Source organism: Camelus bactrianus, chromosome 21 (genome assembly GCF_048773025.1).
Source record: "Camelus bactrianus isolate YW-2024 breed Bactrian camel chromosome 21, ASM4877302v1, whole genome shotgun sequence".
NCBI lineage: Eukaryota > Metazoa > Chordata > Mammalia > Artiodactyla > Camelidae > Camelus > Camelus bactrianus.
In genome coordinates this window covers 8,075,019-8,096,399 of record NC_133559.1, presented here as the reverse complement: position 1 = coordinate 8,096,399, position 21,381 = coordinate 8,075,019, and the positions used below count along the sequence as shown (strand labels likewise).

General features: G+C 35.6%; 1 protein-coding gene across 4 annotated transcripts in view; it reads left to right on the top strand.

Moving 5' to 3' along the window:
* ASH1L (ASH1 like histone lysine methyltransferase) overlaps window positions 1–21,381 on the top strand; it is a 152,440-nt gene that overhangs the window by 40,024 nt on the left and 91,035 nt on the right. For all 4 annotated transcript variants that reach the window (XM_010953932.3, XM_074349531.1, XM_010953931.3 and 1 more), the window contains one exon: window positions 5,173–9,736. In XM_010953932.3, the coding sequence (XP_010952234.1) occupies window positions 5,173–9,736 (4,564 nt within the window). The remainder of the gene's footprint in view (window positions 1–5,172; window positions 9,737–21,381) is intronic.

The window sequence follows — 21,381 nt, the reverse complement described above, 5'->3', positions numbered from 1 at the left end:
GTAATTTTTTTTCCCATTTGAAAAATAAAAATCTTTCTTGGTGAAGAGCTGCCCTATATGTGTAACTATTGTATATACCTTTTAACCAAGCAGTTGCACTTTTAGAGTTGATCTGAGGGAAATAATTGGACAAGTAGGCAAAGATTTAAATAATGATATGTTCATCATTATATTACTTAAAATAAGAAATAGCCAGAAACTATTTATGAAGCAGCCCGTAGGAGGTTGATTTTATGAATTTTGAACTATTACGAAACCAATGAATTGATAGGATAACTCTTGATTTATTTGTATAGAAAAGTGTCTTCTTTGTAAGGTATTGTTTAAGTGGGCTGTGAAACAGCAAGCACTTTTGTAAAAGAATGTACATGTGTATATGATGAAGTTTCTGAAATGTAAAAATGTTTATCTGTGGATGATAGTATTTATATTTCCTTTTTTAATGAGCATACTTTTATATTTGCTTTCATGTTGAAAAAAATGATATGCCTAAAAAGATGTTTTGATACAATATTTTTTTCTTTTGATTTATTTAAACATTTTTTTATTGAGTTACAGTCATTTTACAATGTTGTGTCAAATTCCAGTGTAGAGCACAATTTTTCAGTTATACATGAACATACGTATATTCATTGTCACATGTTTTTTCACTGTGAGCTACCACAAGATCTTGTATATATTTCCTTGTGCTATACAGTATAATCTTGTTTTTTGATTCTACGTTTTGAAATCCCAGTCTGTCCTTTCCCACCCCCATCCCCTTGGCAACCACAAGTTTGTATTATATGTCTATGAGTCTGTTTTTGTTTTGTATTTATGTTTTGTTTGTTTGTTTTATTTTAGATTCCACATATGAGCGATCTCATATGGTATTTTTCTTTCTCTTTCTGGCTTACTATGCTTAGAATGACATTCTCCAGGAGCATCCATGTTGCTGCAAATGGCATTATGTTGTCGGGTTTTATGGCTGAATAGTATTCCATTATATAAATATACCACATCTTCTTTATCCAGTCATCTGTTGATGGACATTTAGGCTGTTTCCATGCCTTGGCTATTGTAAATAGCACTGCTATTAACATTGGGGTGCAGGTGTCCTTTTGAAGTAGGGTTCCTTCTGGATATATGGCCAGGAGCGGGATTCCTGGGTCATATGGTAAGTCTATTCCTAGTCTTTTGAGGAATCTCCATACTGTTTTCCACAGTGGCTGCACCAAACTGCATTCCCACCAGCAGTGTTGGAGGGTTCCCTTTTCTCCACAGCCTCTCCAGCATTTGTCATTTGTGGACTTTTGAATGATGGCCATTCTGACTGGTGCGAGGTGATACCTCATTGTAGTTTTGATTTGCATTTCTCTGATAATTAGTGATATTGAGCATTTTTTCATGTGCCTACTGATCATTTGATACAATATCTTTTTAATTGGCTAACATGATACACTCTCTTAAAAATGATGCCTCTTACTGCTAGCTGTCATTTTAAGGGGTGCTTAGAAATGTAAGAGAACAATATCACCAGTACCAAATATAGTTTTCATCTACTTGTTAATATCTCATTCATTCAGTTTATCCAGTGCCATAATTTGGAAGAAAAATATCTTTGAAACGAAAACCAAATTATCTGCATTGGGGGGGGGGGGTTCCCTTCCCATAGTTCTTTTACTGTGAGATATTTCTGATAAAGATGAAAAGTCAGATTTGAGTATAGTCCTTTAACAGGTTAAGGAAACTGGATGTTTCTATTTTTCTTTTAGACAGAATTTTTAAAATAACTTTTTATTTAAGTATAACATAAATATAAGTGTAGCAACACAATGAATTTTCACAAACTCAAGCCATCCCATGTAACCAGCTTTAAGTTTAAGAAGTAGAACATTACCAGCACCCATCAAAATCTTATGCTCTTTGTTGTTACTACTCCACACTAGGGGTAACCATTTTCCTGCCTTTTAATATCATAATTAGTTGTGCCTATTTGCTGACTTAATATAAATGGAGTTATATAGTACACACTTTTATGATGGATCCTTTCACCCAGTACTGTTTGTGAGCATTATCCATGGCATGCTATTGCACATAGTCATAATTTGTTCAGACAGATTTTTTAAGGTAAGTTTTAAAAATTGGAAGTGTCACAATTTTCATATGTAAATATATTTTAAAATACTTAATAAAGCCTTTTAATTTTTGAGCTTTAAAAAGTAACTGTAAAATTACAGAATGGGATATTACAGAATAATTAAAATTATTTCTTTAATAAGGTGGAAAGAAAATGTAAAGATTTCTTTAATTGCAAACTTTATATGTCAGTTGTACATGAGACCCAAAAAAGCCGGTTTACTCTTAGCAAAGTTGTAAGGGTCCCATCCAAAAGAAGAGGTAGTTCCCTTAATTCTGAATTGATCAGATAGTGGTTGTGTTGTGCTTTAGTGAAAGAGGAATGTTGTCAAACTGAAACATGCCCATCAGGAAATGACCAGAAAGAAGTGAAACTGCTTGGGGCAGAAAGTTGAATATGCTGGTTGATTTCAAATGTATGAAAAGCTGTTGGAAAGAAGTGGATTAGTCTTTAATGTATGTAATTTGAGAAAGTGAGACTCAGACCAGTAAATGAAAATTGTGAAAAAGAGATTTTACTTCACTCTTAGGAAGAATTTTTTTAAAATAAACACATTTCATTATGGTAAATTTCAAATAAAAAAGTTAAGTGACTGGTGCAAAGTGCAGAGGCTGGAGATGTGTACCCATCACCAGGATAATTTGTACATTTTCTACTTCTTGGAAATAGTCTATTCAACAAGGAGTCTTGGTCCATTTTAATGGGAAATGATATTTAGAGACCTCAGTCTTTATGGTTATTAGAGGTGTTTATTGCTACTGGGTTTCCATTGTTTTTAGAAATATTGTTGATAGAGGTAGAGGAAAAATACGTGTCTTTTAAAAACTTCAGGTATTTCTAATTCCAACTTAAAATTACAGAGATTTACTTGACTTCTTTGATTTTATATTATATCTCTTTTTTTCTCCCAAAATACTGGTTCCTAATTATTATTCATATAGTAATTTATTTGATCTATACATCTGTCAGTCATTTATCTATCTAGATTCAAAATAACTATACCACTGCTGCCATTAATATATTCATTGGATGCAATTTAAGATTTCTTTATCGTCAGTCTTTGTTTTTACAACATATAGTCTAAATACTGTGTTTCAAAGTAATTCAAAATAATTATTTTCCATATAGTTGTGTAATTAGTTTGATAACTAGATATATTTGAATCCATTGTTTTTAGTATTTAGAGATTTGCGGTATTTTTCTTTATAATTTTGTTTCTTAAATATGTAAAACACTTAATTGCAAAGTCAGAACCATAAAGCAAGTGCATGGAGATCTAACTTCTAGACCTGTTTCCTCCCTCATAAGTCACTATTTTCATTAATCTTTGGCTTATTCTTCTACTTTACTATAACCAAAAATGTATATATATTCATATTCCTTTATTCTCATGTTCCTATGGTTGCATGTTATACCCACTATCTTGCTTTTTTTACTTAACAGTACATCTTAAAGATCATTCCAAAGCAGTGTGTTGATACCTCTTTTTTTCCTCTGCTTCATAGCACTCCATTGCACAGATATACTTTTGTTTATTCAGTCAGCCCCCTATAGATAATCATTTAGACTATATTTTAGGGTTTTACCATTAAAATAGTGGAATGTTTTATAGCTTTTTGCAGATGTTCGATTTTTGCCAGTATGTCTTGGGTTAGATATCCTAAAAGTGGTCAGAGGAGTAAATGCATGTGATATTTTTCTAGTTATTTTCAATTTCTATTCCATAGATATACCATTTCATGTACAGTACATTTCCATATATGCTCAAATTTGTTTTTGAGTTTTCTATTCTGGCCCATTGGATCTTTTGTCTTTTCATGTGCTAAACTGTTTTAGTGATAGAGGCTTTAAAAAAATGACTTAATATTTGGTACAGTTATCCCCTTGCTTCTTTTTAGATTTTGCTAGTTATTCTTGCCTATCTGTTATTTCCAATGAGTGTTATAACTTTATTTATTCCTGAAAGAAATCTTGTTGGTATTTTTATTGTGATCCCATTAAACTTGCTTAGGGAAAGTTTTCATCTTTATGTCTTCCTGTCCACAAACAAGTATGTCTTTACATTTGTTCAAGTCTTTCATTTGTATTTTATAGTAAAGGAAAACTCTATATGTCAATTATACCTTAATTAAAAAAGAATCTTTGGTGGAACATGAAGGCAAAAAACTCTTTAGAGGGGGAGGCTGAAGCTCAGTGATAGAGTGAGCGCTGAGCATCTATGAGGTCCTAGGTTCAATCCCCTGTACCTCCATTAAAAAAAACTAACAAATAAAACCTAATTACCTCCCCCCAAAACAAAACAAAACCTTTTTAATTATTATCTGAAAATAAAAGACGATTGTGTGAAATGATAAATTCATTTGTAAAGTATATAATGAGGATTAATGCATTAGATAGCAATTTATATTATGACTTAAAAGTTACTTCCACCTCTTAAGATTTTATATAAAAACACATTCTAAAGAAAATATGAATGTATTTTATTGTCTTTTCTGTTCTTCTCACGTGAAGAGAGAACTTGACTGCTCAATCAAGATTATAATTAAGAATGAGTTAAAGGAGTGAAAGTAGGTCAGAGGCTGGCCTGTACTGGTTTGAAGTCATTGAAATCAATGAAGGAGGTAGGCAAGGTGCCACTATTTTCAGGAGGACCATGGAATATTATAGCTAACAATAATTATCTTTTGAAAAACACTGCATTCATATGCTAATATGTATTAGTCCATCTAAAGTAAGCTGAAAGTAGAGTATTAATTTGCCTTTTAAGCCAATGTAAAAAAATATCATAGGAATATTTCTCAAAACCCACTATTACATAGGTTCATATGTTTGAAAGTCAACAAAGGTAACATCTTGAGAGCCTCTGATATTGCATCAGAGGAACTAACATAGTGTGGCATTAGTATAATATTAATTAGTTTTTTAAAAAAAAAACAACACTGTTGCCTCTTTTATATCTCATATGTGGTCATTTAATTTGTTCAAGTATAATGCTAAACTGAAATGGTATAAAGTTTACTGTCTCTGAAACCCTTTTCTTGTTCAAATTTTAGGACCCTTCAAAGTTGTACAAGAAATCAGGTGATGTTGCAGCCATTGAATGCCAGTCTGAAGAAAGCATCCATCTTCATTCACAGGGAGAAAACAATCCTTTGTCTAAGAAGCTTTCTCCAGTACACTCAGAAATGACAGATTACATTAATGCAGCATCATCTACTCTTGTTAGTAGCCGGGATCCTGATTTAAAGGACAGAGCATTACTTAATGCAGGAACAAGTGTAACAGAAAAGTTGGCACAGCTCATTGCAACTTGTCCTCCCTCCAAGTCTTCCAAGGCAAAACCGAAGAAGTTAGGAACTGGCACTACTACAGGATTGGTTAGCAAGGATTTGATCAGGAAAGCAGGCGTTGGCTCTGTAGCTGGAATAATACATAAGGACTTAATTAAAAAACCAGCTATCAGCACAGCAGTTGGATTGGTAACTAAAGATCCTGGGAAGAAGCCAGTGTTTAATGCAACAGTAGGATTGGTCAATAAGGACTCTGTGAAAAAACTAGGAACTGGCACTACAGCGGTATTCATTAATAAAGACTTAGGCAAGAAGCCAGGGACTATCACTACAGTAGGACTGCTGAGCAAGGATTCAGGAAAGAAGCTAGGAATTGGTATTGTTCCAGGATTAGTGAGTAAGGAGTCTGGAAAGAAGCTAGGACTTGGCACTGTGGTTGGACTAGTTAATAAAGACTTGGGAAAGAAATTGGGTTCTACTGTTGGCCTAGTGGCCAAGGACTGTGCAAAGAAGATTGTAGCAAATTCAACAATGGGATTAGTTAATAAGGACATTGGAAAGAAACTAGTGAGTTGTCCTATGGCAGGACTGGTCAGTAAAGATGCCATAAACCTTAAAGCGGAAGCACTGCTTCCCACTCAGGAACCACTTAAGGCTTCTTGTAGTACAAACATCAGTAGTCATGAAAGTCAGGAACTTTGTGAATCCGTGAAAGACAGTGCCACCAGCAAAACTTTTGAGAAGAATGTTATACGGCAGAGTAAAGAAAGCGTATTGGAAAAGTTCTCAGTTCGAAAAGAAATCATTAATTTGGAGAAAGAAATGTTTAATGAAGGAACATGCATTCAGCAAGACAGTTTCTCATCCAGTGAAAGGGGGTCTTATGAAACCTCAAAGCATGAAAAGCAACCTCCCGTATATTGCACTTCTCCGGACTTTCAAATGGGAGGTGCTTCTGATGCATCTACAGCAAAATCCCCTTTTAGTGCAGTAGGAGAAAGCAATCTCCCTTCCCCATCACCTACTGTATCTGTTAATCCTTTAGCCAGAAGTCCCCCTGAAACTTCTTCACAGATGGCTCCTAATCCGTTACTTTTAAGTCCTACCACAGAACTAATGGAAGAAATTTCTGAATCTGTTGGAAAGAACCAGTTTACTTCTGAAAGTACCCACTTGAACATTGGTCATAGATCCGTTGGTCATAGCATGAATATTGAATGTAAAGGGATTGATAAAGAGCTAAATGATTCCAAAACTACACATACAGATATTCCAAGAATAAGCTCTTCCTTGGGAAAAAAGCCAAGTTTGACTTCTGAATCCAGTATTCATACAATTACCCCTTCAGTTGTTAACTTCACTAGTTTATTTAGTAACAAGCCCTTTCTGAAACTTGGTGCAGTAACTGCATCCGATAAACACTGCCAAGTTGCTGAAAGCCTGAGTACTACTTTGCAGTCCAAACCATTAAAAAAAAGGAAAGGAAGAAAACCTCGATGGACTAAAGTGGTGGCAAGAAGCACATGCCGGTCTCCAAAAGGGCTAGAATTAGAGAGGTCAGAGCTTTTTAAAAATGTTTCGTGTAGCTCACTATCAAATAGTAATTCTGAGCCAGCCAAGTTTATGAAAAACATTGGACCATCTTCATTTGTAGATCATGACTTCCTTAAACGCCGATTGCCAAAGTTGAGCAAATCCACAACTCCATCTCTTGCTCTCTTAACTGATAGTGAGAAACCATCTCATAAGTCTTTTGCTACTCACAAACTATCCTCCAGTATGTGTGTCTCTAGTGACCTTTTGTCTGATATTTATAAGCCCAAAAGAGGAAGACCTAAATCTAAGGAGATGCCTCAACTGGAAGGTCCACCTAAAAGGACTTTAAAAATCCCTGCCTCTAAAGTTTTTTCTTTGCAGTCTAAGGAAGAACAAGAACCCCCAATTTTACAGCCAGAAATTGAAATTCCTTCCTTCAAACAAGGTCTGTCTGTGTCTCCTTTTCCAAAAAAGAGAGGCAGACCCAAGAGACAGATGAGATCACCAGTCAAGATGAAGCCACCTGTACTATCAGTGGCTCCATTTGTTGCCACTGAAAGTCCAAGCAAGCTAGAGTCTGAAAGTGACAACCATAGAAGTAGCAGTGATTTCTTTGAGAGTGAGGATCAACTTCAGGATCCAGATGATCTAGATGACAGTCATAGGCCAACTGTCTGTAGTATGAGTGACCTTGAGATGGAACCAGATAAAAAAATTACCAAGAGAAACAATGGACAATTAATGAAAACAATTATCCGCAAGATAAATAAAATGAAGACTTTAAAGAGAAAGAAACTGTTGAATCAGATTCTTTCAAGCTCTGTAGAATCAAGTAATAAAGGGAAAGTGCAATCCAAACTTCATAATACAGTGTCAAGTCTTGCCGCCACATTTGGCTCTAAACTGGGCCAACAGATAAATGTCAGCAAGAAAGGAACCATTTACATAGGAAAGAGGAGGGGTCGAAAACCAAAAACTGTCTTAAATGGCATTCTTTCTGGTAGCCCTACCAGCCTTGCTGTTCTTGAACAAACAGCTCAGCAGGCAGCTGGGTCAGCATTAGGACAGATCCTTCCCCCTTTACTGCCTTCATCTGCTAGTAGTTCTGAGATTCTTCCATCACCTATTTGCTCTCAGTCTTCTGGGACTAGTGGAGGTCAGAGCCCTGTAAGTAGTGATGCAGGCTTTGTTGAACCCAGTGCAGTGCCATATTTGCATTTACACTCCAGGCAGGGCAGTATGATTCAGACTCTTGCAATGAAGAAGGCCTCAAAGGGGAGGAGGCGATTATCTCCTCCTACTTTGTTGCCAAATTCTCCTTCGCACTTGAGTGAACTCACTTCTCTGAAAGAAGCTACGCCTTCTCCTATTAGTGAGTCTCACAGTGATGAGACCATTCCCAGTGATAGTGGAATTGGAACAGATAATAACAGCACATCAGACAGGGCAGAGAAATTTTGTGGGCAAAAAAAGAGGAGGCATTCTTTTGAGCATGTTTCTCTCATTCCCCCTGAAACCTCTACAGTCCTAAGCAGTCTTAAAGAAAAACATAAACATAAATGTAAGCGCAGGAATCATGATTACCTCAGCTATGACAAGATGAAAAGGCAAAAACGAAAACGGAAAAAGAAATATCCCCAACTCCGAAATAGACAGGATCCAGACTTTATTGCAGATCTGGAGGAATTAATAAGTCGTCTCAGTGAAATTCGAATCACTCATCGAAGTCATCATTTTATCCCCCGAGACCTTCTGCCAACTATTTTTCGAATCAACTTTAATAGTTTCTATACACATCCTTCTTTCCCCTTAGACCCTTTGCACTACATTCGAAAACCTGACTTAAAAAAGAAAAGAGGGAGACCCCCTAAGATGAGGGAGGCAATGGCTGAAATGCCTTTTATGCACAGCCTTAGTTTTCCTCTTTCTAGTACTGGATTCTATCCTTCTTATGGCATGCCTTACTCTCCCTCACCTCTTACAGCTGCTCCCATAGGATTAGGTTACTATGGAAGGTATCCCCCCACTCTTTATCCACCTCCTCCATCTCCTTCTTTCACCACTCCACTTCCACCTCCTTCCTATATGCATGCTGGTCATTTACTTCTCAATCCCACCAAGTACCATAAGAAGAAGCATAAGCTACTTCGACAGGAGGCCTTCCTCACAACCAGCAGGACTCCTCTCCTTTCCATGAGTACTTACCCTAGCGTCCCTCCGGAGATGGCCTATGGTTGGATGGTTGAGCACAAACACAGGCACCGTCACAAACACAGAGAACACCGTTCTTCTGAGCAACCACAGGTTTCCATGGATACTGGCTCTTCCAGATCTGTCCTGGAATCTTTGAAGCGCTATCGATTTGGAAAGGATACTGTTGGAGAGCGATATAAACATAAGGAAAAGCACCGGTGTCATATATCCTGCCCTCATCTCTCTCCTTCAAAAAGCTTAATAAACAGAGAAGAACAGTGGGTCCACCGAGAGCCTTCAGAATCTAGTTCGTTGGCCTTGGGGTTGCAGACACCTTTACAGATTGACTGTTCAGATAGTTCTCCAAGTTTATCCCTTGGAGGATTCACTCCAAACTCTGATCCGGCCAGCAGTGATGAACATACAAACCTTTTCACAAGTGCAATAGGGAGCTGCAGAGTTTCAAACCCCAACTCCAGTGGTCGGAAGAAATTAACTGACAGCCCTGGACTGTTTTCTGCACAGGACACTTCGCTAAATCGGCCTCACAGAAAGGAGCTGCTACCTTCCAGCGAAAGGGCAGTACAAACCTTGACAGGTAAGAGGGTTATTTTGCTGCCTGTTGTTTGTGTTAGAGAAATGGTATGTTTTGCCTACTAGTTGCCTGATAACGTGTACATGAACTTTTAATTACTCTACAGAGTCTTTTCTTTTTATAAATGTATTTTGAAATGTTATGTTCCAAATTCTTGTTTTCAGTAGATGTGAGAAGTAAGATAAGGCATGTCTTTGCATTCATTTTGAATTTTGAATGATGATAACAGTATCAAAACAAACAAGAAGTAATATTGAACTTCTGGAAATCAGGAAAAGTGACTTATCTTTCTTATGCAAAAAGGTCTTTACACAGTTTATTTTCTGAGAAATAACTCATTGATCTGTTAACAGCTGCAAGATTTTTAATATATACTAATCCAACTTATGTGCTTCTATCTTACAGGAAGAATATGTTAACTGTATATGTCTCATAAAAATCTAATCATTCAAAGTTATCAACTTTGTAAAATGTAACTGAATATTTAGATGGACTTCATTTTTCAGAGTACCTTTAGTTATCTTCATAAAAGCTGCTTCAGTTGAATAAAAGACATGAAACAAATCTAGATAATGCATTTATTATGTCTAGAAAGTGTCTTTTAAGAATTGAAAAGAAGAAAGAAAATAAGAAAAAGGAAGCATTGCCTATTTATGTAGAAGATATTTCTAAGTCGGGAGTTCTTTATCAGAGATCTCAACACTAAGGGTTTGTAAATTAACACTAGGAAGTCCATAAAATCTCTGATGTTGTAAATAAAATTATGTGTATATATTTTTGTGTGTATTTTTCAGGAGAAAATTCATACATTTCATCAGATTCTCCAAGTAAACTCTCTAAGCCTCAATATCCCTTCCTGTAAAATGGGACTAGTGGAGTTACAAGCAGTAAATGAAATTATATAGTGCTTATTGAAATGATTGTACATAGTAAGGACACAAATGTTAATGGATATTATTATTCCTCCAAAAGATTAAAAACTTGTGTGTTAGAGGAAATGATAAACCTCTCAAAGAAAAGAGTTTTTGCTCTTGATTTCAATTATTTATGGATTTCTGAAAAATAAAAGCTGTGTTGATGGAGAAGCTAAGCATTCTTTAGTTTTTTAACAATGTAATAAAGAGGAAAAAAATCCTAGACTTAATTTGGTTCATTCAACAAATGTTTGACAAATACTTAACACCAGTTGTTGAATATCTGCCGCCTGCTAGACATTCTACTTTGTAGGCCATTGTGATATAGGGAACAAGGCATATCAGTTCATTGTTCTCAATTAGAAGAGATGGGTAATAAACAAAAGAATTAGACATTTAAATGGTTTAAAAACTGTTATGAGTGGTATATGTATTTTAAAAAGGAAAGTACAGGGTTCTATGAGAGCATGAAATGAAGACCTAACTCAGCAAGGCTTCTCTGAGAAGGTGACCTAAACTGTTACCTGAGAGATGATCAGTAGTTAGCCAAGTAAACAGAATTCTACTTATTTATTCATTCATTCACTCATTATTTATGGAATTCCAAAACATCTAGCATTCTTCTAGTCAGTTGTATAGTGGGGAGTAGACATGGTATCTGGCCTCATTAACTTTCAGTTTAGTGAAGGAAGACAAACTTCAGAGTGGTAAGCACATAAATAATGGCATAATTGAGAAAAATGCTATCAAATTAATTAATGCAACAGTGTTGAGATGGATAATTAAAAAGAAGGGCATACCTATTTAGATAGAGTTATTAGTTGTGGCCCAATGATAAAAAGTTGAAGCTTGAAGGGTGAAAAACCACCAAGCTTCTCAGGCTAATTGGGTGAAGAGCATGTTTGAAGATCCTGAACTGGAAACAAGCGTAGATATTAGAAAGGGAGGGTGGGGAAGGTTCACTGTGGTAGGAGAGGGAATACAGAAGGGAGAATGGTGAGAGAGTTGTGGTGAAAGAAAGAAGCCAGACCATATGTTAACATTTTTGGATTTTCTAGTAAATGTGAAGTATTGGTTTTAGGTTTGCATTTTTAAAAGATCATTCTCACTCGTGTGAACATTCAATTGTAGAGGACAGAAATAGTTATAGGAAAACCAATTAATGGACAATTGCAGTAGTCTAGATAAGATGATGATACTTAGGCAAGGAGAGTGGCAGACTTCTGCATAAACATTATAGAGATTTGTGATGCTGTGCCCTGATACAGAGAAGAATGGAGGAGGAATGATTTTGTGAGGTCACAAGTTTGCTTTTTTATATATATATATATACACACACACACACACACACACACAAACATATACACACACATATATAAACCTTGAGGTGCCTTTAGAAGATTCAAGTGGAGATGTTGAGCAGCCATTTGGATTTCTAGTTCTGGAGCTCAATACAGATGTTTGGGCTAGAGAAATGGATATTTCACTGTGAGGTTTTGAAAAACTGCTGGGCAGTATTATTCACTAAAAATAAAAGGGCTTCTGGAGAAGATAGAGTTGGGAACAGATTCTCGAAACCTATGAAACTTTGTAACCAGCGCTCCAAGAAAAACAATAATGCTAGAAAATACCAGCAGCAGTTAAAAATACATGTTAAATTGTTTAATAAATAAATAAATACTGAAATAAATGTAAGACTTTTTAGGAAAGGAAGAAGGTAGCTTGATAGAAGGGCATATAAAGAAGAGTTGAAGCTGCTTGTTTGTAAACACAAATATATTTCATTTGCAGATAAATGAAGTGATGCCAGATATAACTGGTTCTGATTTATTGTCCTTACTTGTTTCTTTTGCCTGAAGATTGTGGGAAACCACACAATAAGCACTTGTAGGAAAACCTGTGGCCAGTTAGAGCCAAGAGGAAGAATGTGGGATGGATGGGCATTCTGAACAGAACTACATTGCTCAATGGTTTACTGCATTTAGTTTGTGTTAGTGTCTTGTTTAGCTGCTAACTTGGAGCTTCCAAATATTAATGTACTCTGAAAAGTCATGTGTGAACTCACACCTCTCATGTCATTCTGCTGTTCTCTTTATCAATTGTATGTGAGCTGTTTCACTGTACAGAAACACTGTAACAACAGACTATGTATTTATGAATCCTCTATCGGTCTGTCTTTCACCATAACAGTGATATTTCCCTAGAGGGAATATAGAATGAGAAAAGAAGAGAGCCTTGGGCAGCTCTGAGGAACATCAGTATTTAAAGTAGTTAAAAATCATCAGCCTTTGGGTTATACATGACCCTTTGTGATGATCTCTATAGTTTTTTTTTAATCGCTAAAATTTTAAAATCTGGAGATTTCACATAAAAGTGCAGAATTCTGCTTCTCTTTGAAAAGAAATCAGAGCATCTGACAACTAATCCATATTTCCTGAATGACATCAATGGTTGGGTCTCAATAGTGGCAAGCACCACCCCCCCTTGTGCCTTTAGTTAGGACATGCATTCTTCACTTTGCCCCAGTCCTTACAGTTTCCTGTGTGTTATATCTGGCCCAGTTAAGCTATGTAAGCAGTTTATCTGGCTCCAGGGAGCATTTGAGTTTGAGGCCCCTAACTTGAGAGTTGTGAGAAGGAGCTTATAACAGGTAGGGAAATTGAGGTGAAGGTGAGGTGAGATGACAATTTAGGTTGTTGACTGTATCAAGTGTATCACCTACATAGGACATTGAAGTCACACAAGAGGCCATTTATAGGAGTTGGGATAGAAAGGATGAATGCATGTGATTTCAGGGTCCTCAGGGAATGAGATAGCAGGGAAATCTAACATATGCAAAAATATCTGCTTTATGAATAAGAACTTACCTTTTTTTTCCCTTTAAAAAAATAACATACAAAAACATTAAAAACCTCTCTGAAATCACTGTTCTGACACCAATTCTCTGTCACCAACTGGCTGATCAGTTCTGATACTACCTGGAGTTAGAGAAGACTCTACAAGTTAAGAGCAGAGTTCTTCAAAGACTGCCCCACTTAAGATGCCAGCTGCAAGTTTCAGTAGTCCCTAATCCACCCACACTTCTGCCCAGCCTGCTGCAAATTTGTGGCCTTCCACAGCTCCTCAGTTTTGATAATTTGATAGAATGGCTCACAGAACTTACTGAAACCACTATAATTAAAATTACAGTTTTATTATAGAAGATACAGATCAGGAGTTGAAGAAATGCATAAAGCAATAGCTAGGGTGGGGAAGGGGACACAGAGCTTCCATGCCCTCTCTTTGTGGAATCTGGATGTGTCACCCTCCCAGCACATTATTGTGTTTACCAACCAAGAAGCTTCACCAGGCCTCTGTGTCCAGAGTTTTTATTGGGGGTGTTATTATATAGGTACTTATTGATTAAATCATTGACTGTGTGATTGAATTCAGTCCACCTCCACCCTCTGTAGATTGGGCTCACCCAGAGTTTCAACCCTCTAATCATGTGGTTGATCTTTCTAATAACCAACCCCCAACCTGAAAGCATCTCAAGGTCCACCTGAAGTCACCTCGTTGGCGTAACAAAGACACTACTATCACTTAAGAAATTCCAAAGTTTTTTGAAGCTCTGTGCCAGGAATCAGAGGCAAATAACAGGTATATTCTTGATTATATCACAAGTCTAAATTCTGCTAATTGATCATATCTTGGCATCTCTTCATCTTCACAGTTACTGTTTTAATAAATTTATAGAAATGTGTCTTGATTTTCTCATAGGAATCTTTTTGTGGTAGACATGAAAATTGGTTTACCTGGCCACATAAAATCAGTTGAGAAAAAGATTTTTAGCTAAAGAAAAAAATTAAATCATGAAATATCTTCTAATTTGATCAATTTGAAAGTCAGAACTTGTTTAGACAAAGCTTTATATGTATTTGACTTTTTAATCTTAGCTGTTACGATGGTAGCTATCCCTTCAGCAGTTATTTTGTGTCTGTTGTTTGCCAGGTGCAAGGAATACAAACAAAAGGAATAAGCTATAATTTCTGCCCTCAAGAAATTTATAGTTCAGTGGAATACATTAAAATGTATACAAAAAATCATTGATAGCTCCTAAAATTGAGATATAGTGTGTTTTGGGGAGCAGAGAAGAGAGACCCACTTAAAAAGGAACCAGGAAGATGTTTTGAGTTTAGTGTGCAAAGAATAAAAGGGTGAAGACTATTTCTTATAGACAAATTAGCTTTTCAGGGTTTTGGAGATACTGTACTTACGTAACTGTAAATAGTCTGGTAAGGGACCCAGGAGATGAGGTTGGAAAGATAAGCAGGGGAAAGATCATAAAGCCTCTTGTTTATATAAGATACCAAGGGGTTTGGAGTTTACCCTGGAGACAATGGGAAGTTAAGGATTTTGAAGCAGAAGAATGATTTGCTAAGGTTATAGTGACAGCACTGTGATAGATGGGTTAGAGAAAGATGATCTGGTGGACCAGTTTGGGAATTGTCTTAGCAAAATATTATGGGGTCCTGAACTGAGGTAATGATAGAGAAGACAATATTCAAAAGAAATAGGTTAAAAAAAAAAAAAAAAAGAGGTAGAGAAAGGGGGAAAGATTTTAGAATGTTTCCAGAGTACTTTTCTTGGGCAGATGGTTGAATGTTGGTATGATTGAGTGAAAGACAGTATGCAAAAGGAGAAGATTCCAGATGGAAAATGGATTTGAGTTTCATGCTGTTTAGTGGGATATAGGGATCTGTAGCTCAAAAGAGAAACCAAACATTAAGATAAAACTTTTAGTTAGGTGATTGTTGAAGCCAAGAGAAGGAATGGTAATATTTAGGGTGAATACACTGGGTTTCCTAATGGATTTTGCAATAAAAATGTCAGATACAGAGGTCATTTAGATAAGGACTAAAAGACAGTTTGCTGTGGCAGATTATCTTTTGTGATCTAAGAGCACTTTCCATAGTGGCAATTGTTAGATTTCTCAGTGTTAAGGAACGAATGGGAAACAAGAAACGCAGACAACTAAAATTCTTACAACTTTAAATTTTGTAGCAATTCTGACTGGTTTATTATTTACTCTTTTACTTTTGTATTCTGTCAAGGAAATAATTGCATGTTCTTGATATGTAATTGTTTCAATGTCACATAATTTTTCTTCCTAAAGTATAAAAAGAGTGTAACTAAACTTCATGTTATCTTACTTTGACCTTCTCAGTCTTCAGTTGATAATTTTTCCATACATAACTTGGAGATAGATTCATTGTACAAAAATTGGTATCCTGTTAAAATGTCCAAAAAGCTATTTACTATACCATGTACTACAGAATTATCAGTTACTTTGGGACATTATTATCCTGAAACAGCTGGTCAGTAGCCAAAGCTGGAACAGTTTAAGCAACAAAATAATGACAGTATTGGATTATAGCCTAAAAAATAAATATCCATTCGTCCATGCTGATATAAATGATTGGTTAAATAAATAAATGGAGGAAAGGGACAAGCCAGCCTTACAGAAGAATTCCAAATGATATATGCAGACTATCCCATTCAAGGAGGTGGAACTTAATTCTCCGCTTCTTGAATAGGGCTAAACTTAGTGACCTAATTCCAAAGAACAGAGTATAGAAAGGGAAAGGTAGTAACTATGCAGTGAAGAGGCCTAGCATACAGCAACTTAACCAAGTGCAAGTTTAACTTCACCAATGATAAATGTTGGTGGTAAAATGTACCCTCTGATATAATGTGATTAGAAGGGAACTTCATTCCTTTCTTATTGTTTCCAAAAGCCCATAACCCCAGTCTAATCATAAGAAAACATCACAGGGGTTGGGGGCACATATTATACAAAATACCTGGCCAATACTCAAGAGTATCAAAGACTTGGAAAAACAAGGAAAGATTGAGAAACTGTCACAGATCAGAAGAGACTAAGGAGACACGACAACTAAATACAATACAACATCCTGAATTGTACCCTGGAACAGGAAAAGGACATGCGTGGAAAAATTATACCAGTGTTAATTTTGTAGTTTTGACAAATGTACCATAGTTGTGTAAGACAATAATATTAGGGAAAGTTAGGTAAACGATATATGGAAATTTTCTCTCTTATCTCTGCAACTTTTCTGTAAATTTTAAATTATTCCCAATCAGTTTATTTAAAAAGCAGAATCGTGAAGTGAAACCTATCTCAAGCTGATACTATTTGTATTAGATTTATCATGTTAGTTCAAATAAAATAAGCATATTTGATAAATTATGTTGATGTCAATTTGAGGAAAAGAAATGAAATGAGATCAGAGGCACAGGCAGAAATGATAGTCCTTCATATATAGTCTGGAACAAGGCATTTAACCTCTCCTTGTTTCATAGATGAGGAATCAGACCGACTTAATTACTTGAGCAGTTTTGGACTAAATGAATTAAATCTCTTAAAGCTTTGAAAAGAATAACTGGTCTAATCATTTTATAAATGATGTGCATGTGATAGCTTATTTTTTTTAACTGATATACTCTTCTCTACTGTTGTATACTAACAGTCTAAAATCAGTCTGATGCAGATGAAATTGTAGTGAAATTATACACTTAGATGAAACCAAGTTTTCTGGTTTCATGCAGTTCTGATAACTAATTGCATTTATTTAAGTGCTTTGTTAACTAGACATGAAATAGGAGTAGTGAGGAAGAGTTGCTGACCTTAGTGTCAAATACTCCATTCCTGCTTTTAAGCATTTTCAGTTCATGGCTAGCTGCACTTGCCAGAACCTGCAACCCGATTTTCAGAAACCTGGAGACTAGTAGCGTGGACTGTTCTGCGTTTATAGCTTACAAATTATAGACTGAAAAAATATATATATATCAATATATATCAAAATATATATATATAGTATTCATAACTATTTTGTCCCCCAGAAATAAATTAGGGCTAAATGTTTTTTTTTGTTGTTTGGAAAAAGTATACTCACTGTAGAAGCATGATGGTTGAAGTACAGTATACTTAGTATTATTTTCTTTTTAATTGAAAAATGTAAACATTGATCTGAATTTTCTGATTCCCTAACAATTTATCTAGGATAGTATAAGATACACCCATAAGTGAAGTGGGCACATGTGGAGATGAAATCAGAAAATTTATTGTGGTGGTTAGTATAGTTCTGGGAATTTCCAGAGGAATTCTATTTCAGTGAATGATATGATTTGAGTAGTATGAGAAATAGCCTAATTGGAAGAAGAAAAACACAGACTTTTTAGCTTAAAAATCGCCAGCACAGGCTCTGAATCATTTTCTCTTGTGCATTTAATTGGTGAGTCAGATGAAATATACTGCTTTCTGTAAATGTATTTCCCACAATTGGAAACAGCTGTTTTTATTGTGGAACCAGCTTTTATCTCAGCATTCAGCTCATTTGAAAGAAGCTTTCAGGGCTCTTATGATCTGTGAACCATAGCAAAGGATTCAAAATTTGAATCTGGAAACAAAAAAAAACTTGATCAGAGATTTCCACATAGTTGGTGTTTTATGCTCACATTCTTTTACTATGGTATCCATTTTAATTATGACCAACTTTGATTCATTCACTGCTTATTACACATTGCCAATAGTTTGACTTACAAGTAATAAAAGAGGAATTTCTTAAAATTAAATTTTTGTAGCATGCTTTAGTTTTGGTGGAAGGAGCAGTTTAAATGTTAGAAACTAGTTTTAAATATGTTATTTTAAAATAAACGTAAATCATCCATGTACTGATTACTGCATAGTATCCTTCCAAATCTAACATACTTAATCTGTTTTTCCATAGCTTGCCCAAAGATATAGCATTAGAAACATAAACAATTTGCTCATTCAAACCATTTGCTAGTTACTTGGGTCTTTAGTGTTGAACTCCCAACAGGGTGTAACCAAAACTCATACTGTATTAAGTTATTAAAGTTTTAATAGTGGACTAAAGAAATGCATGTTTTATCCAAGCAGCTGTTGGTTTCGTTCACCATGTTCTTTTGCTAATTTACATTTGAAAATTCCTCATTTTTTTAGTCTAAGACACTCAGGGCTTTAGTGAGGTAGTTAGGTTGTATCTTTATTCTGGTGTTTTCTTTGTGATGCCTTCCAACACATACACACTATTATCAGTGGGAATTTTCTCTATTTATGCTGATATCTTTGCCCACATAATTCTGTCCTCACACCCAGGCATCTGTAAATGTAGTATTCCTTTTTTTTAATCTTAGCTTTGTTTCAGTTCCTCCTGTGTAGACATCAATCAAGATCTCCTGTGACAGATCAACTTCAGAACAGCTTCTTGGTTTCCACCCATTTTTGTGTATGATATGAAGATTTCCAGATTCTTATCCCTTTAAAATCTACTTACGTTCTTTTTTGTTTTCTCAACTTTTTGACATTCTTATCCACGGTTTTGTCTTATGGTTTTGCTGTAAGAGTACCATCTTTCCCTTTTCTTGTCTAATTTGACACAGATGTTTCCCCCACAACCTGTTTTTATCTTTAAAAATGCATCAGATAATGGCCAAATAAAAACCCAGAAATCCTACAATCAAAACCACTTCCAAGGCTCCCTCACATCTCCAAGTTTGTTTCTAATTCTTAATTCCCTCTTTATTATTCCAGTTAATGGTATCTCTTTTTAGTTTCTCTCCTTAGTCATAGTCTGCCTTCTTTTTTACATATAGTCCTCTGTTTTTCCAACAGAAGAAAAAGAATTTACTTGTAGTAATCAACTTACATTTATGTTAAAGACCAGTTTTATTTAGCTACTTCTTTTGTGATTTATCTGTGATTTCTCCTTCCGTCTTTTGTATAGTGGAGTTTCTAAACATATTTCTGAAACTATCATTTGAGTAATGAGACACTCAGTAGGGTTTCTACCAAATAGTGATTTGAGGAATTCTTGTTTATATCCCTTTTCCTTCTGAAGAACTTAATTATTCAGCTTTATACTATATTGAAACGAGAATGATAAGAACTCTCTGATATGTAAAATTATATATGTTCTCCATGTGTATTCTTTGAGGAAGTATCAAATTTTCTTGAATTGGAATACATATAAACCTCCCATCCTATAAGGAATGGAGAATCTTCACATATCCCTCCAGACAGATCTGAAATGACCACTGATGATACATGAACAAACAATCATCACATGATGGAAAAAGCAATAAAGCAGTAACTCCCCTAAGGAATCAACCATGATTTAGAAGAACCAGAGTCAAATAGTGAAAGCAGAAAACTTCTCTCTCCCCTGGCCCAGAGCTGAACAGAGAGCCAAACACTTCCTGATTCTGACTCATTGTTTGGGCACATCTTTTTTTATTGATGTAATCCAGAGCATAATCCCAACCCTGGAGAAGCTGTAGTGAAGAGTCAGTGAATTAAAAGATTCACCTCAGAGGAGATTTTTCCAACCTTGCAGCTACCTACCAGCCTTGGAGGTCCTTATCTTAATAGTACTCTTTAATTAGAGGTACTTATTTTACTGGTACTTCTTTATGTTTAAGATAAATGCTTGATATTCTAGATTAGATTCAGTTCCTAATTGGGTGTGATCCTGTCCATTTATTTATTTATTTGTTTGTTTGTTTGTTTATTTATTTAGTGTTGAATGGTTGCCTGTGCATGTCAGTGACATTATTAAGTATTTAGGGTCTAAAAATTCTATGATAAACTTATGGAGCCAATTTATGTATAACAATAGCATTTATAAAAACCCTTTGAATTTTTTACATTCTCTCATTTTGAAACACAACAACCATGTGAGTTAAGAGTGTATTACTAAACCAAGATTAAAGTATTTTTACTTGCCTGGATCTTATAGTTTAATTCATTAGCAGAGCCAGAAATCAAAACTCAGGATGTCTTACTCCATAGTTCATGTACTCAGCACTGCTGCACTCAGCTCCGCATTGCATTGTTTTAGGTTTTGAAACATAAATATATTGGTCTCTTTTGAAATGGACATACTAGTTCTCTGGGCATTATCTTCTTCCCCATCCACCCAACTGCATAATGGTACTTATAAAACAGTATATTTCTGGCAGTATTAGAGATAGTGTTTGCAGATTTCATATGATTTCTGCTATTAGGCCAGCTTTAACATGCCTTTGACCATCTTTAACAGGTTGCTGCTTCTTGTGTACAAACTTATATCATCATTTTCTAGTCTTAAACTTGGTTGCTTTACATCTTTAGATTTTTTTTTTCAGATATCCTCATCCTCTTAAACATAAGCAATGTTTTTAAGTGAAATAAAGATCTACGTCTGATGATTATCAAGCCCTAGAGATCTGTATCTTAAGGATTCAACTTTATTTCCCCCTTAGATGTGGAAAATTGTTAAGAACAACTCTACTCTGAATGAATAGGGAATTCAGACAGACTTTTAAAAATGAAAAATGAGAGCTCTACTGAATGAAGTTTCATTCCAGTTTCCTATTACATCCTAAGAATAGGCTGCTGGCCTCCATTACTTTCAGGAAATGAAAAATGGCTCGAAAGCTAAGTGAGCTAAGCCATCTCTCTCTCAATTGTTTCAGTTTCTCAGGAATTGCTGTACAAAGCTGCCAATAACGATCTCCGGGGATCTGACCCCTATTCCACCTCCCACTGCCTCCTCTGCAGCTCCAGATGCCACCAAAAGAAGGAGCTTTGAAGAAAGTGCCTGTACCCTCTTTTACCCTGAGGTGGGTGAGGCCAGGCAGGGTGATTCTCAGAATATCCTGATGATCAAA